The following is a 27,278-nucleotide window of genomic DNA, read 5'->3' as shown; positions in this document are numbered from 1 at the left end:
CAGCACACTGGAACATTTTGCAATCAAAAAAACCCCTTTTGGCCTCAAAACAGGAAGCCATAGCTAGCTGACCCAAGAAGAGAGCACATGAATATGGCCAGCCTAGCCCTATGTGTTTGCTGACTTTCTCGTTACTATTTATTGCTACGTGTTTCCATCGGTCACTGCATTGGCTGACGCAGATTACGTGTAGACCCGTACATACAATTCAGAATTCATTTGTTACTTGGCTTGTCAGACAAACGACAGACACATTTAAAAAATCAAATTAGGATCCCTGATTAAAGGTGCAGTCCTTTTACCGGGACTAAATAATTTTGTTCTAAAAGCTGTGCCAAGCAATTATTTCTGTAACTGAATATTCTCCCTTATTATATCAATTATTTAAACCTCATTTTAAAATACAGGTCAGATAACATTGTCTAGCAAACTGTTACTAGCCAACCACTACCCAAAATACTCAGGATTGTCTCAAATAGAAGGTTCTTTTTTTTTTTCTTTTTAGCTGCTTCCATGTTCAAATTATCTTTTTCGAGAAGTAAATTTGTCTCTTGAATTAATTAAATAAAAAATTACCATCACATCAGAAGCTATAAAATCTATGGGGGTTTTGTTACTAAATCACTATGTAATATTCAGTTTTTAAATAGCTGCTTCATAATCATCAACCTCCTTTACATTCAAAGTATGCACTCTGTTCATTGAAATTTGTTGATGAATTTTGGGAGGAAAACAACAGGCATTTGAATTCCAAAGCGAGCCTCTTAAAATAAAAAATAGAAAGTATTGTTCAAACATTTAATTATCTCTTGGAGAAAAAAAAAAAAAAAAAAAAAGAAACAGCCCAGCTACAAACCGCTGGTTTGACTGTAGAAGCCATCAACATTTAAAGATATTTTCTTAATTTTTGGTTTGGCATTTGCTTTACATTGCTCTGTGCCCTACCACCCAATATATTTTGCTATTCCTGCTCTATTCTTCCCCTCTACTTCAAACATCCCTTTTCAGTAAGAACTGGAACTTTAACCAGATTTTAAGAAATATTACTCTAGCTTTTTTCATGCTACTTGTTCATGTAACAGCCACTGTGCACTCAAGGGCAACTTTATGCCTGTAAAACTAACTGTGCATGTTTAAGGAACAGCTTTTGACAGATCAGCTCTAAATTTTATGCAACTCTTTCTGACAATAAGTGAGCCAGAGTTTATAAAAACTGTCCAGATCACTAAGTTGGTTAGGAGGAGACTCGCTCTGCTTTCATATGCAATATGCCCACCACAGATGAGCATGTATACTGTCATCTACCGTACAGAAAATAACAAGGAATTCCATGTCATTGTTTTGAAACCTGCTAGTTTTGGGAAGGCAGAAGTGCCCGAAAGCTTCCTGCTGCATGGTATTTTTCACACCAGACAGCATCAGAAATCAAACCTGAACTCATCAGCAGAAACTGCAAGTCTTCAGCAGTCCATTCCCCCAGGCAATGGTCCATCTGAAAGCTGATCCATGCAGTGGCTCGTACAAAATCTATGTAACAGTGTGTAGGGAATGAGCCACGTCAGATCTGTAATGCAGATCATCAATGAAACAGGAACTGCGCCCTCACACACTTCCAGAACTGAGACTCCTGACAACTCACACTGCAGTGCTTGTAACACATTGCCATAATATTGGAAGTTCTAACTTGCTATCCCTGTTTACAATGAGGTATTTGGTTAATTTAACATTTTCCCTTCAAACACAGAAAGTGTTTTCCTCATCAGATTGCCTTCCTTTAAATTTAAACAAGATCATTGCTGCAAAATAGCACAATACCAGTTACAGGTAACTTCATGGACTAAGTTAATTGTAAAATTAACTTTTTTTTTTCCTAAGTAGAATTATGTATTTGACTGCTAAGCCTTATTTTGCAGAGACTTTGCTCCACTAGATTTTTGCATTACAGTTGAAAATCTATGCATTCATAGTACTAGAAAAGCATATGTTGGTCTTCTCATACTCTCTTAACTCTCAGTCTACTTTCCAAAATTCTACAGAAAATAATCTGAAAAAAGTCCCTGGTTACCATTTGGAAGACTTTTTTCACACAAGGCCTTTCCAACTGTGAACTTCATGGTCAGTGATAGGTAGCTTAAAATACTTTGAAATCTTATCAAACATTTTAAAATACAGAAAGTTAATATGAGTTTTTTATGATTCTGAAAAATCTTTCATATAAAAGGGTATCTAAGAGTATGTCCAGAGACAAAGGATTAAAGATTAATCAGTCATTTTAAATTCTCTGTACCACTGTATATCAAAAAGGAACCCTCTTTTGTTCTCCTCTGAGGACAGATAGATAAAGAGCAGAGATAGGATCACTTTCAACAAATCATCAGAAAAGAGCACCTGCTTGCACCCTAACTTTTTCCTGTTCAGTATTTTGCCTCATCTTGATACCACTGTTCTTCCTTTGTCAAATAAATATATGAAACTTGGGAAAGACAAAAAATGTTCCTGATTTTAAAAAGTAACTAAAAGCAGATGCTGGAATCCCCAGTAAACTCTTCCAGCTGAACCACTGGCAACCTGAGTCTATTTAATTTGGATACCAATAATGGCAGCAAGGAAAATCTGCCTGCCAGACCTGCACGCCCAAGCTAAGCCAGCAAGAACAAAACTGAAAAGCATCTTGTGATATCAAACACATTTAATCAAGGCTCTCTGAGTGACAGCACATCATTCTTCTCATGGTCAATGGCTAAAGATGGTTATTGTTTACTGAGGCTAACCCCAACACAGATAAACAACTATGAAAATCTGTTATAAATCAGTCATTTTTATTAATCCCAGTTTGTATTTCCAAAAAGAGCCTTTTTTCTGTAATATTTTAAAGGTTTACTAATGGAGTACTTCAGGGTGCTGTTAATATTGATTAAAGTAAGACATCATAAATTAATATTTAGCAAGGTCATTATGACAGATTGATATGACATGCAGGTCCTCAAGTCTCAAGATGTCTTATCATTTCTGAAGAGACAGGCTGTTTGAAAAAATAAAGGAAGGAAAAGAAAAAGTCTTACAGGTGGCACTGAACTGACAGCAGCATATAATATAAAAGCGCTTTGTCATTCACATAATGTCTGGGGTAATGAAATGAATTCACTTTCTGGCTTCCTTCAGTTTGCAGTGCCAAAGAACACTGTGTTATCAGCACAGATGGAGCATGCATGGTTCTGGAGAAGAGCCTGGTGCAAACTGCAAACAAGCTTCTTTGCATACCAATGAATCCCTGAGAATCAGACCTTTGCTGTCAAGTGACAGGTTTGGAAGCTCTATAAAAAATGAACTAATCCCAGTGGTCTTGTCTGACTGCATGTACTGTCAGTGCTCAGGACAAGAAATGGGGGAACACGGCACATTCTGCAGTCATGGCTACTACTTTGGTGAGAGATGATGGATTTCATCCAGGTGCCAATATTTCTCTCTTTTTCCCTCCCCTAGGGACAGCAGAGTGGCTAGAGAACTCCAGTCATTGGTATTAAAGATGCATCAAAATTTCCAGAAAGAAAATGGAGAAAAAATTTTCTGCAAATTATTTTAGCTAACTAGGTATAAAAGAGCCTAAGATGTTTAAGTATACAAAACCTAATCTTTTCTCCATCTGTCTCCTGCCTCGACACACAGTTATTATTAATACATATATCCCTCCTCTTAAACCAAATAGCTCTTTAACAGTAAGCTTAAACTGTCTTATTTTGCACAGTGATTAACTACAGACACATGGGCGTGTACACTTGTACATTCCAGACATGGGAGAACGAAGGTAGAAACTTCAAACAATGAAGCAACGAGCTTCAAACTTTCCTGACTTTGATATTTTGAATTTTCTGATCAGATCCTTTAACCTAGGCTGCTTTAATCCCACTTCCATCAACCTTGCACAAAGCACAATCTCTGCTCCTACATATGTCTCATAGCAGTTCTTTTATTCATTCATTTATTCATACCAAGTAATCCAAGTCTTTCTAAAGCAGGGAAACTTACAATGACGTCGTGATTATTTGCATGGACTAGAGCAAAATACTGGAAGGTGCTTTAAAAACTAAATATTGACAGTAAAACAACATGAAATAAAATATGGAAAAAATATTTGTAAAATAGAGGCATACCCATCAATAAACTCAGAAGTCTCTGGACCTTTGAACTCACCCCCACAACTCTGTACAATCCTTGGTCATTTATACCTATTATGTAAAAAAAAAAAGAAAAAAAATCATGAGGTCAACCACAGTCAAATTTATCATTAAATTTTTTGCCCCAGGCAACAAATTATCTTCAAAGAGAAAGAGACTACATTGTATTAACAGTTCCGAGAACAACATTATAAATGAAGAATCCTTTTCTTACTCTGTATTTAAGGTTAATTCATGCTATATTTTGATAAAGATTTCATGTACCTCAATTCCACTTCTGAAACTGAGAGGAGAAGCAAACAGGGACAAAGCTTTACTTGAAAAGAAATAAATAAATCACTGTCTAATTTCAAATCTTTTAAATTGCATTTTGGGTACATCAACAGCCACATTCTAATAATACAGGAATTGAACAAACAAATGCTAAATTAAGATTTCTTCAATAACTTTGACATTTCTTTCCCTCCCCTCCCCAATATGTGGTGACTGAAACATTTTGGATTAAGAAAAACCTAAGCCTATTCCCAGTCCTCAAAATCAGTACTTTTTCAAGTTTATAAATGCTTTCCATTTAAGATACAAGGCCTCATTCCAACCCACTGTGGTCCACATAGGAGTTGCATCCAGAGGCACCACCAAAAGCTACTGAACAGTTTTTCTTGGGATGAACAGAGGAGCCATAACCAACACAGTATTTTCAGTCCTCTACTCCCATTCTATATGGGCACTGGACCACTTTCCTGGCATTCCTCTGTGCCTTTCCATCATCTCACATACATTCACTTCTCTACCCCTTTTCTTCCCTTGCTTTTGCTTTCCATTACATTACCCAGTTTTATCCCCAGGGAAGTAAAACTGTGAATATAAATTGAAAAAAAAAATGGGAGGGAGAGAAGGGGCAGGAAAGAAAAAGGGCAAAACAAGGTAGTCTTTGTCTGCTGCATTGTTTCAGAGCCTAGACAGTGGGAGGTTAAGTACTACAATGCACAGATGTTTGAGAAGCCTCATAATAAGCAGCCATCTACAAACACAATCTACCTTCATAATCACACTGGCCTGGTAGAGTAGAAATGCCACAAAATAGCTGTGTTTCTACTCCAAGGAAATCTTTTCAAATAACAGATTATGTGGTATTCTTATTCAAAATATCCTTCAACAAAGGAAGAGTTGTGGAGAATTCCCAGCTTCAATACCAAGCAGTTCCAACACAAGAGAAGGAAAATTAAAACCAGTCATATGAGAAAAAGTTTCTTCCCAAATAAATATTAGATGAAGTATGTAAAAATCATTAGCCTTTTAATGAATTACTGTCAGACAGAGCCATAATACACAGCAATAATTCTCAATATAGTAGAGAGAACTTGGCATTTTCTACCTCCTCCTCTTCCTGCCTAGCCTTGCTGCATCTTTTTCTCTCTTCTCTGACGCCTTCCTCTTCCTCACACAGTCTGCAGCCTTCTCAGCCATCCCAGATTCTTGAGCCTGCTGAACTCCTCCCTGCCAGCACTGCTCCTTCCCATGTGTCCCAGGGCTGCAGCTGCTCCTTCCCTTGCTTGCTCCACCTGGGCAAAACTGGCCCTTTTTCCTCCCCAGGATGCAGGAGCTGCTGGAATGGTGCAGAGCCTTAAGCTAGATGCCAGGTTCGGAGCTGTCTCAAATTAACAGAATAAACCAGATCTCCTTTATTTTATCTGTGCTCATCAAAATGCACAACTCAGGAACATGCTTACAATTCAGCTGTGCACAACAGAATGAACTGAATAAAACCAAAATAGCTATGGGGCCACAACACTGTTCTTCTCAAAACAGGAAGTTATCCATTCAACCACGTAAGTTTTCTAATGATCCCTAGAACAAGTATGATAGCATGCTATGCACCACTTGAAGACACTAAAAAAAAACCTCAATAATATAGTCCTCGATACACTCCAAACAAGAATGCTACAAATACTACAAATTTGTCCTGAGAGCAGCAAATAGTTTTGCTTCAAACTTCTCAGATGTGTCCAAGAAAATTCTGGTACCAAACTAACATCAAGCTTTGCCAAAATACATCACACTTTTTCTATACAATGCCTTCTATACTTTGAGTACCACAGAACAAGCCTTCTGCATCATATGCAAGATAAAAAAAAGCTGAAGAAATACTGTCACTCAGCTTTTGCTGATCTCAGAAGCTGATTTGTGATTTCCTGTGTTTCTAACATTAAAGCTGGGGGGAACCAGCTGTGCTGACCCCAAACATACCTTTACAGGCTTAGAAATAATCAAGGTCAAACCTATTCCTCAGTATTAAAACAGACATGATAATGCAGAAGTCTCTGGAAAATGGCAGTATTGAAACTATGACAACCCTCCAGCAATAATCACGAGTCTATGATAGAGATTATCAGATAATTGATCAGCTTCAAATTCATCAACCTGAAAAAAGCATAGCTAATTGCTAGCGGACATCAAGGAGTGCAAAGAGACATTAATATTTCAAAATAGTTTGAGATGATACCTTTAACCATACTTTCAAATGATGTTTTATTTAAAATATACAAACCTGGTTTGAAACAGTCCTACTTCTCATTTGATCTGCATATTTCAGATCTTCAGCACATCCAACACTGATAATGCTTGGCATTTACAGAACACAATTGACAGGATGACTCATTGCAAGGAATAGCTCACCACTGCCTGAAATGCTGAAGGGTTCAGATGCTGTGTCTGCCGGCTCAACCACTATTGGCAACCTGGAACGGTAAAGCCCCACAGCACAACTTCCTTCATATTTACATTATCTCAAAATGTTTGGCTGCCTGATACAGAATTTGGCACAGGGACACAGCCTGTGAAGCATGCTTAGAAATATAAGGTATTGAAAGCAAGATAGTGATTTATACTATTGTAAGCAAGGTATGGAGTAGGCAAGTTTACTTTCCAACTGGCATTGTACATGGGGCTGACACAGACTTGCAATATAGCTGCAAATACAAATTTTTATACCAAAATCCATGGCACAGAAACAGCCATACAAGTGACACTCTAAATTCAAGGTAATAACAGAGGGTTTTATGTCACTTGCAAAGGTTTTCTACTCCCTCTTCACCATGTACTTTCTGCCTGAGGAGCAGCCAGCCTGGTCATGCAGCTCAATGCTGCCATCTCTCTCTGCAGCTCAGATCAGCAGCTCCGCTAGTACTAAGCTCAAGACAAATACTGCTCCAGCAAACTTTACCCATCACATCCCCTCAGAAGGTACAACCAGCTGCTTGCACACAAAAACATGCACAGAGCCTTTACCAGTGGAGCACGCAGCTCTTTGATGTTTCTATAAACATCTACCCCGTTCTATTATTCTCAGCAGAGAATAATAAATGAAATACTCCAAAGAGAATCCCAAAATGCTCTCTCCAAGACAAAGCACAGGTGCACATCCAACCAGCACGGTGCTCAGTATGTGAGAGATGGGATGCATATCCTGATGCCTCAGCATGGCCTACCAGCGAAGCACAGCCAATCTCTTATAAGGCAAAGCTGAATCAGAAGCTCACATGCATTTAAATGAAGACACTAATTTTTGTGCTTCTATTCATTCAGAGCAAATAATTCCCTTCTTGGCTTTATAAAAGGGAACATAACTGAGAAAAAAAAAAAAATTATCCAGCCATTGACAAGTTTATGTTCAATATCTCTGTTATGCTCTTCTCTCTCTGAATACCAGACTACTTCTGCTGTGACATGACAAGACTATTCTCAGTTTCCACCCACACTAGACTGTCCTCTCTTCCCACCCACGCCAACCTCACACCCATTATGATTAAAAGAGATAAAAACATGGCACACAAGCACCGTCTCTGAAGAAGCATCTGTCCTGTTTTCTCCTGCTGAATATAACTTGCTTTTGATGTGTTATCATTGAAGTAAAATAACCAAGTAAAAATGGTTTTCAAGGAAAAGTACAGGTAGAAAATTCTGCCACTTGAGAGATGGATTTTCTTCATCTGCAACTATTTGTCGAAACTGTTTTGAGACAAAACAACTGAATGCTCTCCTGGCCCCCCGTTTGTTTAGCTCAGCAGACATCAGCAGAAGGTCCATTAGGGTTTTTTTTTGTTTTGTTTTGGAGTTGTTTACTTGTTTTGTTTTTTAAATGCAGTTGATGTTAAGTTCAGAATCAGTAAACAGAAAACCATCAATGACTGCTTGAAATGTAATGGAAAAATCAAGTGGATTGAAACCAAACTAAGCAGATTGTTGAGTTCTTGGAAGGTAGTACCTCACCTAAATATATTCTTGGAACTCCAGAATGAGAAATACTAATTGAAAACTGATTTATTTTCTTTCTTGAGTACTCTCTGAAACAAAATTAATAGACACAAGTCTTTTTCATTGGTAGTAACTACCACAAAGCACTCTACTGACTGCACATCTTACAGAGCCAGTGTACATAGGACAGCAAAGGTGCAAAGTCTGCCTAGATTTGGGGAACTTTAATTCTTTCCCAAGTATGTTTCAGGCAGACCCCACAATGGGGAGAAATGCTGCCAACCCGTGCAAGATCATAATTTGTCTTGAATGAGAGGGTTACACAAGTACTTTGCACCTTCTTACACGCCCCTAAATCAAGGCATAAAGGACAGAGTGAACTTAAATCTCCATTCAGTTTAACCTATCCACCCACAGCCCTGAAGAAAAAAAGAAAATTTCCAAATAGTCATTTCATGAAGAAAGTGTTCACATTTTTTCCACAGTTGTGTCCTTGTTTCACTTTTCTTGTAAGGTATCAGAAAAAGAAAAAAATTATCAACCCACAACTTAAAGAAAACTTTTTGAACACATTTATAAATAATAAACCAAAATACAGTAATACTCCACACTGCTTATAGTAAGGAGAATTCATGAGGTATTGTAAGGTAGCCTGTAACTGTACTATAGGCCAAAACTAGCCTTTCATTACATGAGCACATGCCACCCTTTTTATTAAATCTGCTTTATTCACTGTAAAGAGAAGATCCAGACTATATTGAGACAGGGTTTTGCAGTGAAGACAACTTATCTGTAGGATGCCAGCTTTATCTGCAATGTTTCCCAGCTCAAATATTCAGATTGTAAATGCCAGTAACTGAAATTTTAAAGTGATGAGACAGGCAAACTTATCTGGAAAAATATTCAAAAGAACAGAATGGACAAAAATAACACCAGATAGAATATAGCCTCATCTGAAATAACATCTTTAATGCATCAGACAGGACTGGTACAAAAAGGTCTAAGAGAAAAAGGACTTCAGATACTTCTTGCTGTTTAAATGCAAAACTTTAAGTATCACAAAGGCTGCTTGTGTTCCTAATAATATTGTATAGTAAGCATATACATGGAAGACACTGTTTTTCAGTAAGATGTTGCATTGACAGCAAGCATGAACCTGCTCTTTTGTTCATCTTAGTTCAGCTGGACTGTGATACACAGAAAGATATAAGTATTCTGCCCTGTGCAATGCCAGACCTCCAGAAAAAAAAAGATCCAGTTTGGGAAAAATTCTAAGTGTCCCCTTTGAAAGTAGGAAGGAAAGTCAACAATTTAGGAGAAAACAAAAATGCACACAGAGAAATTACAACATCTCTTCACAAGAGAAATGTACTGTAACCTTACCTACTTTCAGGCCTTCACCTCTTTTTTTAAAAACCACAACCAAACAAGCTGGTTCTCCACACAATGCCATGTACAATGCAGTGAGCCTCAGAGTGGCTGGTCAGCACACACTTCAGCAGAGCCTCTCCAAAATCAATCCCAAATACCTCTTGAATACTGTCTGCACACTGACCTCTCCTCCATCTCCAATTCTGGAAGTACAACAATGAATATATGCAATAATAAATCCTGACAGCATCCTTGTCCCTGGGGTGAAACTAAGCCCATGAGAAGTACTTCAACACTTTCTGTTAATCACCTGCTTGCTCAGCTCCTGTTCTTCTGCCTTAAGAGACTGAACAGAAATGAAACACCGAAATAAATTACTCTGTTCGAACAGCAAAGCAAAGGTGCAGGCAATGCCTACAAAACACAACAGGTTTCTCTTAGGTTCTGTGCACAAAAATTGGCTCCCTTTGTCAAGAGAGGTGTTATTCCCCACTTGTAAGCTTCTGGCAAACACATTTATTGAAAGAAAACCGTGCATAAAAGGACAGACTGGACAGACCCCTGTCTTGGTCAGTGTAATCAGTGAAATGTCTTCCATGGTAGAGTCTTTTTCAGAGATCTACAGGAGACTTTACCACCTTCTTCAGCAGACCAGCTGCTTCACCCTCTTCACAAACAGGTTGGGTTGATCATTACCTCGTGTTTCAACAGCACTGATGCACTTTTTGATGATGGTGAACCCTATCTTATCCAACTGTGCACCTACAAAAAAAAAAATAAAAAGGGTTGAATAGTCTTAAAGCACCATTACAATTATGTCTTTCACTGAAAATAAGGCTGGACTTAATCATAAGGCTAATACTTTTGAGGCAAAACTATAAATATTCTGAAATTGGAAGAATACATCACTTTTTATAGAGAAATTCTGCTTTTCTCCTTCAGGAGCCTGCCTAGCTGAAGTAAAGGCTTGTTCTGGTGATAGTGGCTTCAGTGAATCTGTTCACAGCAGCATCCTTTGAAGAATGGGATCTCTGATTAGTTACACATGTTGGCAGATGCAAGATGGAATTTAACAGTACTTACTGCAACATCGACAACATCTGAGAGAGTTCACCAAATGGGACAAGGAAGTACTTATGATGAAAAAACATAATTATCAACAGCAGGGTTTTTACTGAGTCCTACCCTCAGCCAAAGAAATTCCCACACTAAAGATACAGGACACATGTATATCATTTCACAGCAGTTAATGATCTGACTACATGAAAGCAGATGCATGAACAGGACAACAGCTGAGCTCCAGCATTCCTTTGTTGTTCCTATCTTACTCTTTTTCTTCACATCAAAACTTCATTTAAAAGCTTATGTTGCAAAACTGCCCTTCCCCCAAACATCTGGCCTTCTTGCTCCTGGGGACCTGGTCTTGCACAATGAAAAAACAAATCTGAGGGAAATTTTCTATTAATAACACCAGGATCCAGTTTGAATCAGCAATTTCAAGTTTTTAAAAAAGCAAGCATAAATTGCCTCACAATCAAAGAAGGATACCTGTTTTCACTCTTTATACTTTGCCAACAGAAGAAAGCTAATGCTGTGTAAAGAAAGCCATCTCTTCCACTTCCATATTTTGGTTTATATTTTAAATTCAGCTTTTTTGCTGATCTTGATCTTCAGTTGCAACTGCTTTTAAAACCATACCTTCACATTCTAACAGAAATGTACACACAATCTGCATTAAGAAATTATGATGCATTTACATACAAATTCACCCTTGAATCAATTTCAGGCATGAAGTAAATTGGCAAAAACAATCAGACTGTTTCTCCGGCTTATGTCCAGTCCTATACAATATGTACTGAGTTAGTATGAAAACCCATTAATTAAAAAATTAAATGATTACTTGTAATTACAAAAATTACAAGCAATATTCAAAACTCAAGATTTAAAAGCAAAATAATTAAGGGGAAAAAAGTTCCAGAGAGGCAAAAAAAAAAAAATTACCTTTATCTTTCTCAATTTTAAAATATTAACAAAATCAGCCTTCATGCTAGTTCAAATACTTACTTCCCTCTCGCTTTGCATTCGCTCTATTCAAGTTGATGAGCAGCTAACACAAAAAGAGTAAAAAAGACAAATTATTTTAAAGACTTTCATGAAACCAGAAAAAGAAGACAAGACATTCTCATAAATACGGCTGACTACAGACAGAACATAGCACCACCAGCAGCTCTAATAGCAGGACCAGAGGTCTTTGAACTGGCCACTGAACTGGCTGTAGCCAGGTAACTGGGATTTATGTGCTCCACGTTCCTGTTTCTCTGCAGGTTAAATTCCCACAGTTTCAAAGTCATTCAAATTATTAAGAATGTCATGATTCCTGGGACTTATGTTCCAGTTTGGGTTTCCCAGAAGTTTTAAACTTACTGGGGAGTCCAGCTCAGCTAACATGTCATGGTAATAAACACCTCTGCAAATTAAACCAGATTAGTGCAACAATGAGTCAATCAAACAACTACTGGGGCAGTCATGTGACTGTGTCCTTGTCTAGAAAACCCCATCATTTCTGGCCCACATGACCAATATATTTATCATTGTAAGAATAATAGTGTGTTTCAATTCAACATTTCAGACCCATTTCCTGATGAGAGGCAGAAATGAAGCAAATTCATGTACAACCTCAGTCCCATTGACAAGAACTTTTTGATCTGGTTTTAAAAAATATAATAACAACACCATGTAACTCACTCATGCAAGTATTGCCACTGGAATTCAGCATGTCAGCATAAGACTAAGTGAACATGCTTATACCAGACATTTTCTACAACATCAATATTATCATTGGGATGGGAAACCATTTATAAAAATTGATACTGTCATTACAATGAAAAATTCTCATATCAGCATTAGCAGTTATCTACACTGAGCTTTACCAAGTTACTCATCTCTCCTGAGTTTTATTTCACTTTTATCCTTTATTCATTGAATCTATCATTTTGCAAACTACATAATGCCAGTTTATTAAGTATAAATGGGATCAGAAAGCAGAGGGTGAGAGAATTCACAATTACACTATAAAAGAATATTTCAAAAATTATGCTTACAGCTTCTTTTCCATCCAAGGCTTCCATCCACAGCTTCCTGTCTTCCTCAGAAAACGCCTGCATGGTCACAGGAACTCCAGGCCTGCAAATGTACCAACAACATAAGCTAACTGCATTCATCAACAACTAAAAAATGCTTGGTAAATTCTATTTCCAACTACAAGCAAAAGCCCATTGTCCTAAAAGTCAGGGTTCATTTTCTTTTGCTTAATAACTGAACACTGCTGATCTTGAAAATAAAAGGTATAGAAGTGATACATGCAGTAAGAAATAGGCAGAACAGGGAGGAAAAAGGAAAATTAATGTAATCTGCAAACTATTTGAAACAGCTCATTGTTGATCACCTGCTGATTCCAACAATTGCTGGAGTTACTGAATTTTGTGAATTGTAAATAAACTTGGACTTGCATTTTTGTTAGACGAAAAATGGAATTTGTTAACTCAATATATAATCTTCACCTTTAAAGCAGAAACAATGAACATAGCTTGCAACCATTTAGTTCTTTTCACTAAATTACAGTTGTTAAGGTATCTGAGTATCAACCTAGAAGCAACACATCAAACTCAGTATATGCTGCATGAAATATCATTTGTTTGTCTTCAAAACAAAGTCAAAGGAAACAAAACCTTCCCTCAGTGTCCTGTATTGGAAAAAGTTTAAATCAAGGTAGTATTTCAGAAGGATAATGCTCTTTATCAATAAAATAACTTCTTCCTATCCTAGAAGACCTCTGCTCTCTCCTGAAGATTTAAATTTCTGTCCCACTAGTCACCCTCAAGTAATGTCACAGAGTACTAGAAACAGAAAAAAGTATCACTTCCCAGAGAATTAACCAGAATCTTAGCACCTTGAGAGCCATAAATATCTGAATTTACAGAAAATACAACCATTCCTTTTGAAAGAAAAATATGCAAATTTTCAGCTAGCTCAAAGTTATGCTTAAGTCACACACAAGGCTGAATGTTTGCTACTTAAAAGTCTTCCCTAAAATTGTACGACCTTGCCTCCTTCCAAAGCACAGCACTGAAGAAAACCCCATGCCCAGCTGCCAATCCCTGTGTTATTTTTTAACTTGGACAAGCTGAGGGATAAGTGTGCTCTGAACTGATACCAAGGAAACAAGCTAATGGCCTGCAGCACAGAACTAATCTCCATGGGAACATCTCAGTGCTACACATATATATTATTAAAAGAAAATTTCTGATATCAAGGTCACAGCAGATCAAATTGTGTCTATTAGATCAAGACAGAAAGAGGAACTAGATTTTTCCCCCTTTTACCAGGGAAGAGAATGAAAAAGTGTTTTGCAGGATCAAGGAAACCCCGCTTTCCATCCATCTCTGTATAAACTCCAGATACCCCACTGAACAAATGACACACAGAGGGGAACAGACTGACATTTCTCACACTACCTTTTAGCAATTTTATCAGACTCAGTTCGAAATCTGTTATCCCTACTGACCTATCAACAGACTGACCCAAGAGGAGCTGATGCCTGGAATATAAATCTTTACTCCCTTTCATACTGCTGGGACACGGCGTTAGAACAGCTAAACCACATCCTCCTCAACTCAAAAATCCAAGTTCAAACCATGCTGTAGAGTAATGACAAACATCACCTGAGCTGTAAATGAGCATCTTCTCATCTGCCATGTGGGCTAGAAGTTTTCTGATGCAGAGGGAGTTTCACATCCCTTTACCTTTTGCTTGTTGTAGGAATGAACGTGCTGCAGGCCAGTCTAATTGGTCACACAAGCTCAGCATAGACTCTGATTAAAGTTTGAGCACATAATCACAAACATATCTGCAGACCATGAGCAATCACAGGACAGGGGGGCCTGAGAGCATTGGCCCTGCTGCTTTTGAAGTGAAAAACACTAAGAATCTGATGCAAAAAAACCCCAAAAGCCCATAAAACTTCAAGACCTACTATATTATAAGTTAGCATATAGTTAATTGGTGTAAGTAAGGAGCAAACATATAGATTAAAAGGAGCTCAGAGGGGGTGGATGCAAAAACTCAGCAGCAACCCACTAATTTATATATAGCATTTAATTCCAGATACGATCCATTTCTGCATCAAAAGAATGTAGCATTACCACAGCCTAATTTATTTGGAGTACCTTATGAAGTTGGATACCCTCACCTTCATAAATAAAGGAAGACTAGAACACTGTTGAAAGACAATGTTTATCAAATTTTGAGGTCCTTTAGAGAAAAAGATTAGCAAGTCTTTTCTTTAGAAAAAGAGCAACAAGTGGTGCTTCAAAAAGACAGTGGCAACAACATTCAAGATGCAGTGGATGATTATACCAGGCACAAGAAGCCTCAAAATCCCAATAATCTTATTTCAGTCTGAAAATCCAGAATATCCCCTCAGCAACCCATCATTTTGGAACACAGGAGTGTGATACAATGTGGTCATGACTGTATAAGTTATTACTGTAATCAATCTTTTACTATAGCTGTATGTACTTCAATTGAAGCCATGTTTCTTCACTATGATAATTCTTAATAGCTCCTCTTATCTCTGTGATTTTCTTTAATGTGAGCTCAGGCAATGTCTACATTTCAGTTTAGTTCCTCTCTGCTTCTGCTACACACAGCTGAGGTAAAACGCTTTGAGCCACGGCAGTGCTTGCCTGCTCCTCCAGTGACCATTCCCATTGGAACTCTGACTGAGGATTGAAGAAATCAGAAGAAAAAGCAACAGTAATTTTGCAGCAGTTTTAATTACTACTTCAAAAGAGCTCTTCCTAGGGCGCTTCACAAGCTTACCTGTCTGAAGCTTCTAAGTCAAAACAGAATCGCCTGTCTATTGTATCTGTATTTCTTTTGGTACAATACGTAAGGACAAAGAGTTCCGCGTCACCCTGCGAAAACAAAGTTTTTATAAGCTTGACCCAGTTCTTGTAAGTTTTTATAAGCTCCAGTAAGACAGCTGAACAAGGCAAGTAAGATAAATTTATATTAAAGGGCAAAAGCTATACTGAAAACTGACACTTGCAGAAGAATTCACCCATGTTTGCAGCTCTACACAATAACAAATCCTATGTTTTTCTGGGACATAAATCTAAAAATATTGAGTCCATTTTAGCTGGACTTTACAGAATGACTCAGTAATACAGTAAGTTAAACTAACAAAAATATTTTGCACTGGTTACAATATAAACACACAAAGAGACTTTTCCCATTTTATGTCAGCCACAGTGATTTCCATAGTAATGGCCATAGTAAAGGCTACACTAACCAGAACAAAGGAAGTGTTATTTACTATCTGTAACATGTCTTATAGAACCAACTTTGAGACCAACATCAGGATCTTATCTTACCCAGGAATCACAAACTCATCTCTGAATGCTGCCTAAGTTGTACCAGATTAAACCAGGATTAACTGCACATTTTAATTATTTCTTGTCTTATTCAGCACCTCCAGACATAGAAGGCTGTCACTGAAGGAGTAACTGCAGGGGTTTCCAAATGGGAGATATTTTAATACAGCAGAAATGGCTTCATAGGTGTTTTAGAATGCTGAATGCTCAGCCACACATACTATATACTATACTAACTAAAATGGCTTACAACTAGAGCAAATTAGGATAAAAAAATTCACAGAGGAACTGAAGTGATTAAGGAGACCAAATATCACTAATTTTCAGTACATCAGGTTTTCCAAAGCTTTTAAAAAATTCTTCCAAATTCAATATATTTGTAAATACACATAATTTCAAAATTGTGAAAGCCATCTCCCCTCTGCTGAAACTAATAGGATATAATAACTTGGTAAAAGTTCCAACAACATGATTTCCTAACCAAATTTGAAGACAGGGCAGGGTGCTGCATTTAGAGGCATATTAACTCTAGCCTTAGTTTCCAGATTCAGATATCCTTTTTCCTAAAATGCAACAAAATGCATTTTATCCCTATCAATACATTCATTTAATGTGTCATCTTTAAAGGTAATCAATTCCCAACTATTTCAGTAGGAATTAAAGCCATTTAAAGATAAACAAAGTCTTTGGTCTTGAATATTTCAGATGATTTTAAAGATATCTGAAATTACATTCAATTATCAGTACAAATTATATTCCTATCCCTATCCTTCTAGTCCCACTTCTAGTATTTAAATCTCCAAAAGAAAACTCTAACTGAATCATTTAATAAAGAAATTTCTAGGTCTATTATATTTTCCTGATTTATACTTTAGAAAGTTAAAGGCCTCATGGATAAACAAGATTCTAAATGGTGAAACATTGCATGTTATCTGTGCCAGGTCCTCTGGACTTCTAAAAGGAAGTAACTGAAAAGTTTAGAGAATTTTTATCTATTAATCCATCCATTACTTCAGGTTAATGTCCTTCAATGGCAGACTGAATTGTATGAGGAAAGGTGAAAAAAAGGGGCAAGGAGGGTAGAGGGGGAAGTACTTGACACATCTTAAATGACACATTATCTGATCTTAATACAGGACAGCTGTAAGTGTAGAATACATAAATATACATACAACTTTCCCTCCTGATCTGTGTTCAAATGGGATCATGGAGAACTTCTTTGTCTCTTTCCTGTACGTGCAATAGTGCTTCACCCAACTGGAACCAAAGGGAGCAGGCCCTACATAATACAAAAGCAACAAATAGTATGTACTTTTTCCAGTTTCTGCATTCTCCTCTCCTGCTTTCTAAAATCATACTTAGAGCCCTAATTAATTCCTAATAATGCAGTATTTATAGCAAAGGTACAAATCAAGAATATTACACAACATCATACAAATATTATCCACTGCTTATTATTATAAAATACAATGCATAGTGTACTTCACTCTTATGTTTAATGACAAATGGAAAGAATTATTAATGTATCTTTCTCTCACTACTACAGACAAAATAATTTTTCCCTATAAAGTAAATACTCCCTTGAGACTTTATTTAAAAGAACACAGAAAGCTAGATTTACACCTGGTAACTTTAAGCTAAAAAAACACACATTACCACACCTCTGTTACAAGTTCTAAACAATCTCATTATTAAGGTCTGCTCACAGCTTCTGACACCAGAACTCTCTCCTATTAATCAGTGCATACCCTAGACAGAAGACACTTCTTTTAGAACCCAGCTTACTGCAAATAATATAGATGAGATTTGCACCACAATGCTAACTGTTCAAACTTGGATTCTGACCCTTTGTATCTCCACACTTCTATTACTTAACTTTTCCTAAAAAACATGTCTGCAAATGAACCTTCTCACTCTGTAAGGGCAAACATCTCAAAAATATTATTTATGCAAAATGTTAAAAAAAATAAATAATAAATTACAATAAATTGTCATTCCTTGAGCAACAAGAGCTCTGCATCTTGTTTGGCTTTTTTACTAGTGTGAGAAAGATTTATAATTGTTTGAAGTGTTGACAGGATATGATTTATGCAACATGCACCTTCACATCAAGAATTTTAACACCAGCTACCTAACATATAGTCTGCTTTATTTGACCCTATCATCACAATTAGGTAATGAAATTGTATCAATGAATCAAGGAAATGACACTCAATTTCATCATACTCAACAAGCCAAATTTTCAGAGGCTAACTTGACAACTCATGTTGCTAGCTGACAACAAATGTTTGACAGATCTAGGGGAGGTCATTAGTAAGGGATTAAAAATAAGATGAAATCCAGTCTTTGGTCAAACAAAACTTCCCTGAATTTAGTCACTTTTACTAAAAACTGTCACATTTTCAGCTCAATATTTTTTTTCATGAGCCACAGTAACAATGCTGCTAAAAACTTTGAAAATATACTGAGATGGCTCTTTAACCAACAGTAAATTCTTTGCATCATCATGTTACCTGTAGAGACAAGACTTGCCTGTATTCCTAATATGGGCACTGTGGAATACAAAATACACTTACTTTTTTCCTGTACATAGAGGTAGCCTTCCATCGTGAAGTGATTTGCTCTTTTGTGCTCCTGAGGATTTCTTCTGATCTTGTTCATGAGCTCCTCTACCTCTGACCTTGTTCCTTCAAAACGATTTCGTGTCTAAAACGAGACAGCAAAAAACCCTTTGGTAATGAGAGTGGAAGAACGACTTCCTTTTCCTGACTGATAGGAATCAAGTACTGGGTTTGCACAGCAAGGTTTTTGTGGTGGGGGCCTACAGAGGGGACCTCTGTGGGAAGGTGACAGAAGCTTCCTCTGTGTCCCATAGAGCCAGTGCCAGACAGTTCAAAGGCAGATCAGCCATTGGCCAAGGTTGAGCCCATCACTGACCATGGCAGAGCCTCTGGGATAACGTATTTAAGAGGGAAAAACCACACAATGCCAAATGCAGTCAGGGAATGGAGCGAGAATATGTGAGAGGAACAGCTCTGCAGACACCAAGGTCAGTGCAGAAGGAGGGGCAGGAGATGCTCCAGGTGCCAGAGCTGAGATTCCCCTGAAGTCCCTGAGGACATTGGATAAATCCATGGAGGACTGTCTCAAGTGGGAGAGACCCCATGCTGGAGCAGGGGAAGTGTGTCAGGAGTCTTCCCCGTGAGGAGTAAATAGCAGTAGAGGCATCATGTGAAGAACTGACCATAACCCTCATTCTCCTGGACCACTGAGGGAAGAAGGGAGGGTTGATGGAAAGGTGTGTTTAAGATTTGGGGTTTATTTCTCATTATCCTACCCCTAATCTGGTAATAAATTAAACTGAATTCTCCCAGTCAAGTCTGTTTTGCCTCTAACTGGTCTGTAGTTGATTTCCCTGTCCTGTTCTTGATCCACAAACTCTAAAGCTAAGGAGGGCAGTGATAGAGTAGCTTTAGAGAGAGCAGAGATAGAGCAGCAGGCCTCTGGCATCCAGCCAGGGCCAATCCACCACAAACACCTACAAAAAGAGACAATGATCCAGGCCATTTTAAGACATTTAGTCCTAAAGCACAATTCCCATATATGTGTTTACTCTCTAAGTTTTCTGATATTCTCCAAAATCAATGTGAGGTTTAGATATCAGCTGCTGTGACTGTGGAAAGCACGCTACGACAGACAGAGCAGGTTTTGAAACAATGCTCTGACCTGTTCAGAGAGAAGTGAAATACTGAGTGCAAAACAAATTTGAATATTGAAATTTCCTTAGAAAAATATTACTACATATATTGGCTTAATTCATGAGACTCTTACTTGTCATTGGGAAGTAGAGGATTTTCTGTGGTAATTGAGGAAAAAAGTGTCAGGAAGGTCATCAACAGTGTATACAGATTGAGACTATATATGTGCCAAATGTTTTGACCACACACAAACAGAAGCATGCAAAAACAACCTAAAAAGCTTGGAAGTCCAGTTGATTATTATTCCTGAATGTCACTTAATCCAAAGTCTACAAGCAGCAGGAAGAGAAATATTTATCAGAATATTAGCAAAAACAATCAGAAAGTAACCATGCCATCCACAAATTATATGACATGAAACTACAGAGTAGCTCACACCTGACACAAGAAACTCTGGTTTGGTCTGAAAAACACTGGTAATTGTTAAATGAGCAAATAAAACCATAACAATCATGGTAATAACTGGTTTTCTCTCCATATGCACCTGTCCAAGCTGAAAACACTGAAAAACATTTAAAAATCCAAGTTGGTACATGTGTTTTAAGGAAAATACCTAGTTCCAGATGCAAGCTTATGTGTCTTTTTGCTTTCTGAAAGCACCTTGATTTTTCTGAAAATGCAGCCTCACCTGTTTTATCTTCTCCCCAGGACAAGCATACAAGATAGCACAACTCTTGGGAAAATCAGCTTTCTAGAGCTTGGGCTACAAGGCTGGGGTGGGTCTTTTTTCTTTCTTTCCTCTGAGGGGAGGAGATGGGCAGTGAGAGGAAGGTGGGGTTTGTGGTAGGGTGTGGAGAAGAAATCCATAGGATAATTCTCACAGAAAAGACAAGCTGAATGAAAGGAAAGGCAACTGCTACAGCTATACTGGCAACTCTTAAATCACTCTCTATATCCAGCTAGGCTGTCTGTAGTGGATCTTGTACCCTTCAATTTCTAACACATCAATTCAGTGTTCTGCCAGCAGCTCAGCTGTACCACAGGCAAACCCCAGTTCGTTTTTCCTTTGGGACTTCTTGCTGATCTTCAGCAACAGGAGAACATGTCATGTCCTCTCACAACCTTTTCAAATGCTTCCTTCTATTCTCTTTTTACCTCAGATAGTTGTTGAGCCTTGTTCTGCCTTCTCTCTACAGCCTCTATCTATTCATAAAACTTGAGCTGCAAAGCTCAAGCTCTTCCGAATCTGGTGAGGCACACAGTGCAACTGAAAATGCAGCTGCTGAGATTAGTTTACTTTATTACTGATCATCACTTCTTCAAATCACTCCACTGGCTCTTTTCCATCTGTATTCTGAAACCCAGCTCTTTAAAACTGTACCAGAGTTTCCCTCTCATGTTTCATCTGGCATCAGTTCCCCTCTAAGCTGCTCCTTGCTCTGTTAAGCACACAGAAGAAGCAAGCCTGGCCTGACATTTCCCCCACAAGCACTGACTTCTGCCACAACAGTCTTCTAACAAAGTTACCACTAACCAGTTCCACTTCCCAAACCAAATACCACCTCCAAACACCAAGAGGAAACTTGACACTTGAACATACAGGAAGAAAATTAAAGGAATGGCATCGTGACACATGAATCACGTCACTATGCATTACAACAACTGTAATCCTCCCTTCCGCCTCCCTGCTAGTTAAGCCATTTCTAAAAACAGACTGTCCTCTCCAAGAAGTAGTTTCTGTGTCTTAATTCCAGATGCCCTCAGAGGTCAACAAAACAAATGCACCAGCAGGAATTGATTTTTTGCATTAAGGTGTGTGGTGTGCTTCCTACCAAGAGGCCTCTGGCACACCCAAGTTCCTCTGAGCAAGCTTTATTCTTCATAAATCTCAAGGAAGCGAACAGACCATCTGACTGGTAACTCTGTCAGTCCCACTGCTTCAGCCTTCACCTTGCTTCCTGCTCTCCCAGTCCAGATCACACTGGGAGATTTGGGATGAGGGCACACTAAACAAGTGGTGGCCCCATTTGTCTGTCCTTGAAGGAACAGATCATTTTGTCAAATACGCCATGGGTGCCAACACCAAGTCTCCTTAACCCAGTTCTGCACCCCAAACCAAAAGGGATGTTCTTGTTTGAAAGGGTTGCTGCAAGGCAAACTCCACACTGCTGTGAGCAGCTGTTTTTCCTCCCTTTTCTTAGTTATGAATAATGTAACCCTATAGGGCAATGACCCTCAGACATGACCACCACATACTCAATTTCAAAACACACCCAAAACACTGAAAACTTCATATTTCATTACCCATACTCTGAAGTGTACCCATACTCCAGTGTTTTATGCATTTTTAACAGACTTCATTAGTTTTAAATAATCCTTGCATTATTGCTGTCTCCAAAAACAAGAAAAAAAAAAAAAAAAAGGAGTGAAGGCCTTTTACTTCATGCTTGTTTTTTACAGTATTATTAGAAATTACAAAGAACTCGCTGGAATTAGTGATGATATGTTCAGTGATGTGGTTGGTTATCCAGGAGATGGCACCATATCCCCAAAATTCACAGGCAATGCACTCACGTGGAACTCTTAAGTGCTGGCAATACCGATACTGCACATGCAGCAACTTCAGCAAATGATTTTACTCACAAAAGTAGACTCAACTTACATTTTGTATATTTATCTGCAAGGTCATTTTGTAATGATTGAAGTCTTTAGCAAGTTCATATCCCTGGTGATAGAAAGTGAACAAACCCTGAAAAAATGATAGCACCTGAAATAGAAAAAAAAAAGACTTGTTAGAACAAAAAAACTCCATTTTCTTCAATACAATTGCTGCATATAGGCTTTTTTGTAAAGACAGATTACAAAATGATTATTTTAAAATAAATTTCCATTAATGCCTACACTTTATGAATAATATTTAAATCCAAATTATGATCTATGTATACAGACATTTTGGATGGTCCTGCCTCTGAAATTTCACAGCTGATCTCTACTTTCCATTTGACCACAGGAAATGTATCTACCATGTTCCCAAACTTTCCTATGTAACATTTTCCTACAACTGCTCTGATACCAATGATATCTGGAACACAGATTTGTGCACAAGGAGGTAATGATCACTCTGTCTTTTCGTCAGCATTTCCCTGGTCATTCCTCTCTCTGCTAATGACCACGAGGAGATGACTGTCACATCAGTCATCTGGTTTGCTGGAAGAAGGAAGCTTTGCCCATTGCTGCTTTTTGTACACAGATCTGACCTTCTGTCAGAACCAGCAAGTGACCCACTTAGCATATGCTGACCTTAGTATTTCAATTTAAAACAACAAACAAGTTGTACTACACTGGAAGCAGCATGACGTGTAGTCCTGTCTAACTCTCCTGTTTAGTTCAGGTTGCTGGAACAAAGCAAGTGAGACATAAAAGAACAACTCTCTAAAGAGAGCAAGCCAAAGAATGTATTTTTAAAAAGTCTGAAGTCATATAGCAAATAAAGGATTTTCAACAAATGCAAAAAAAAAACCCTCATAAATTTTAAGTATTAAGGGAAAAGGAAATAAGAATTTGGTACAAAGCTTTCTAGTCTAGTGTAAACTTCAAGTACCAATTAGGCAACATAAAGTACAGCCCCATCCAGAAGGAGCTTTCAGAAATGAAAGGGACATGTTGCAAGAACAAAATTTGAAGATTCATTTCTCTAGTCTGGCTCAGAGGAAACTTCAAAAGGTCCTAAACACAATAACCAAATGCAAAGCTATTTAGGATTAGAAAAACATTTTTTAAAATATTTTTTTAAAAAGAGAAAAAAGTCAACATATGTACACCAGAAAAACCCCATACAAGCACTCTTTTCACAGCATTTTGCCTTCCTTTAAACAATGCTAATATAATTGCAGTGATTTATTCCCCCTTATGTATTTTAGCAACTATTTTTCATACAGGAATTATCTATATTATAATAGACAGTTCTTAATAACTGCATAATGACCAGCTATTTTGATTAGGGTCATTTGAAACTTTTTTTTTCATTATTACATTAAGGCAATTCTATCAGAATAAAAGGACAAACTTGGCCCAAAAGCACAGACTTCAGAGCAAAAGAGAATGAAAGTTACTTCTACAATCCATCCTCCCTTTATTCTCAGTATTACACTTACTGTTCTCTTGTTGTTTGATAAATTTGTATTTAAAATACCAAGATAATGTACATTTCAGAAAAGTTTTAGAATAAGTTCTTCTCATAGATTAAGAAAGTCTCATCAGTGCATGCACCATTTCCACCAAAATTAAATTAAACCCCTTGATTTCTGCATAGATTCAACTGCAAGTGAAATTAAACATATCATGCTACCCAGGAACGGGCTTCTTACCCAGCAGCTCCCTCCTAACTGATTTATATCTGCAATTCTTCACTAGCAGGCCTCTAAGCCCAACCTTCATAATTAAAATTAGATTCATTGCATTAGTCAGCAATAACATTTCATTAGTTAGAAAACTCAAGGCAAGAATCCTGACACCAACATCTTCTTCAATCCCATATTTTATCTCACAATGTGAATTGAGTTTTTTGCAGTACAACAAAAAGTTTCACACATTTTCTGAAAATCAACATCAGTGGGTCCAAATCAGTTCTTATTACTAGGTAAGATTTGACATGCCTGGTTAAATTTATCTGCACTAGGAATCTGTACAGATGTAACAAGTTAGTTTAAATTCTGTTAAGCCACTCATTTGGTTGTGTTTTACAGAAAGCAAAGCTTGGCTTTTGTCCAAATGCATTCCTTCTCCATCCCTTATGAAAGGTAGAGTAGGTTGAATTCCCTAATACTTACAGGCTCCACACACTCAAATTTCTTCCGCTCCTGTATCTCCTGCAGCTTGCACACGTACTCAAGGGACAGCTCATAGAAGTGTTTCCTGTTCTGCTCCACTTGGTTATCTGCCTGCACAAAGAGCACACCTCATGAAGTTTCACAGACATTTTGCAGGCAGCTTCAGCATAACACACACACAGAAGTGGCAAGCAGATAATTTTCACCGTATTTGAGGGATTTGTTACAACACAGATCATTTGTTTACTTTTAAATGGGAGCAGCAATTCCCTTTCAGTAGGTGACATATGTTGTTTTGAATCATGAGGCTAGACTTTTTAGAAAAATTCCAGCAACACATCTTCAAGCTTCTTTTCTAGGGAATCCAACTTTTAACAGCATTGCAAAGGTACCTGCCCAAACAGCAAGTGGGAGCTAAGAGCATAGTCCATTAGAAAAAGGGGAAATCATCTCTCCAATCACATTAAGGAAGAAAATGTTATGTTTGAAAACTACAGTGCTGGTGCTGTAAATTTTACTCTATAACCCAAATAACTGCTTTAAATAGCCAGAATGCTGTTGTACCCATCCCACAGCTGTGCTCACTCTCACTGGCAAGAAATGCAATAGAAAAAGTTTGCTTATTGGTACAGCACTCCACAAGTTTGCCCAGAGTATCCAGTGTCTGAAAATGCAGGCTTTCTACCTGCAGCTGATATTTAGCACAGCTTTGCAGAAATGCCAGCACCATATTAATGCTGAACAGTTACATTTCAGCTGCCATCAATCTGCATATAAATATTTCACTTTCTAGCATCTACCCATTGTTTTATGAAGTTATTATTTAAGGTGCACGTAAGATTTGTTTAATTTAATCTTAAAACTTGGTAATGGAAACTATTATTAAAATACATTAAAGAAAAGGTTACTCTAGGTAACTAACACTTAGTCTTTGCCCACAAGGAAAATACAAAATGCATCTACAGTGAATTACCAGAGGAAGTGGAGAAAGGGTTAGGTGAAAGGACAAGACTTACTATCAGACTCTCTCTTAAATACTGAGACTACATCCTTCAGGCAGAACAGTGACTGCTGTGCTTTAAGAGGATAAACCAAATTAGCTTTAAGACATGCTTGGCTTTACTGCTCTGTGCTGGTGAACTCTCAGCAGTTAAAGGGGCATAACCACAAATAACATTAAATAAATAAAGCCCTGATAAGTATTTCAAGTAAGCAAATGTGTTTCAACAAGCCATGCCATTTTGATGCATCCCATAAATTGTGGAATTGTTTGAGTTGTCAGCCTATAAACACAGGAATTGTTTGAGTTGTCAGCTAAGCTTCTAATCATATATACATGAAGGGTATCACAACACCCTAGAAAGAGACTCTGAAGCAGATCTTTGAGGACATCCTGCTCACCACACAATTCAGAATACATTATCACATCTCTCAGTTTTTTTGAGGCATGAGCCTCCCCATGCACCCAGCAAGTTTCATTGTAGTTTGCGTACTGCTGAAGAAAGAGAAAAATAAGAAACACACCATGCCTCAGTAAAATTACAGGAATATCCTGCCACCAGGAGAGTCAAAAGTTGTGTTCATGTTAAGACACACTCCTCAACATGGCATGTTTTTCATCAAATTTTTGTCCAATTTATCCCTGCACTATTTACTCCAGTCAGGAACTGACTCAACTAGACATGAACAAAACTAAATTATATACATTATAATGCAACTATATACACCCGTTCTCTAAGCTTGTGACAGAAATTGTTTCCTATTTCATCTGACAACACACTCTAATTTCTTTAAATTACTTATACATTTATACTTCAAAATTAAACACATAAATGTGAGAGCCTGACTGAAGAATTTCAGAATTTTTGCTCATGAAACTTCGAAGGACATTTAAAACACATCTATTTGCTCATTCTAGATTTCACACATGCTCTAAAGCTTCAGGCTATATTTGATACAGCTTCAAAATGCCTCTTAGAGGCATTATGTATTTTTCCATTGAGGTTAGGTCTCATTTCAGATTTGATATCAAGAACCCAATATTTCATCAAGCAATCATAATCAGCCCTTTATCATTTTCTCTGCGTCAAGTTCTTTGGCAGCTGATCAATTTGACAAAAGTACAGGTCCTGACAGACAAGCCATGCTCAATAACTTCACTGGGACAACTCACCTCTCCAGAAGACAATTCTTTACACATTTCAGGGTCAATGCTGCAAGTGCAGCATGGTGAAGTGACACATCTTAGTGAAACTCAGGACTAGAGAAATTCCAGGGTAACTTTGCCAGTAATATTAACCATTTTTATGAAAAATGGCATAGAATATTTGAGATGGGGTAGAGGGCAGGGACAGGAATTATCCCTGAGGAAAACATTAAGTTTTTTTATAGTCTAAGCATTAATAATTCTGACATAATTACATTTATCTGGGAAAAAAGTCCTTCTGGCTACAGCAAGTCTCTGCAAGATTTCCCGGCAGTCTTTTCACATACTATTTGCTGTTGCTCCAGAAATCA

General features: G+C 37.7%; 1 protein-coding gene across 1 annotated transcript in view; it reads right to left on the bottom strand.

The window, feature by feature from the left end:
* ARHGAP10 (Rho GTPase activating protein 10) overlaps positions 1-27,278 on the bottom strand; it is a 137,976-nt gene that overhangs the window by 53,830 nt on the left and 56,868 nt on the right. The window contains exons 6-14 of the mRNA XM_053975411.1: positions 24,762-24,872; positions 22,595-22,699; positions 18,811-18,940; positions 17,407-17,513; positions 15,681-15,775; positions 12,902-12,983; positions 11,865-11,907; positions 10,497-10,562; positions 4,152-4,226 (exon numbers count right to left, since the gene is read on the bottom strand). Of these exons, the coding sequence (XP_053831386.1) occupies positions 4,152-4,226; positions 10,497-10,562; positions 11,865-11,907; positions 12,902-12,983; positions 15,681-15,775; positions 17,407-17,513; positions 18,811-18,940; positions 22,595-22,699; positions 24,762-24,872 (814 nt within the window). The remainder of the gene's footprint in view (positions 1-4,151; positions 4,227-10,496; positions 10,563-11,864; positions 11,908-12,901; positions 12,984-15,680; positions 15,776-17,406; positions 17,514-18,810; positions 18,941-22,594; positions 22,700-24,761; positions 24,873-27,278) is intronic.

This window comes from Vidua macroura, chromosome 4 (assembly GCF_024509145.1).
Source record: "Vidua macroura isolate BioBank_ID:100142 chromosome 4, ASM2450914v1, whole genome shotgun sequence".
Classification (NCBI taxonomy): Eukaryota; Metazoa; Chordata; class Aves; order Passeriformes; family Viduidae; genus Vidua; species Vidua macroura.
Note: the sequence above shows the minus strand (reverse complement) of the source record. Positions and strands in the feature narration are given on the sequence as shown.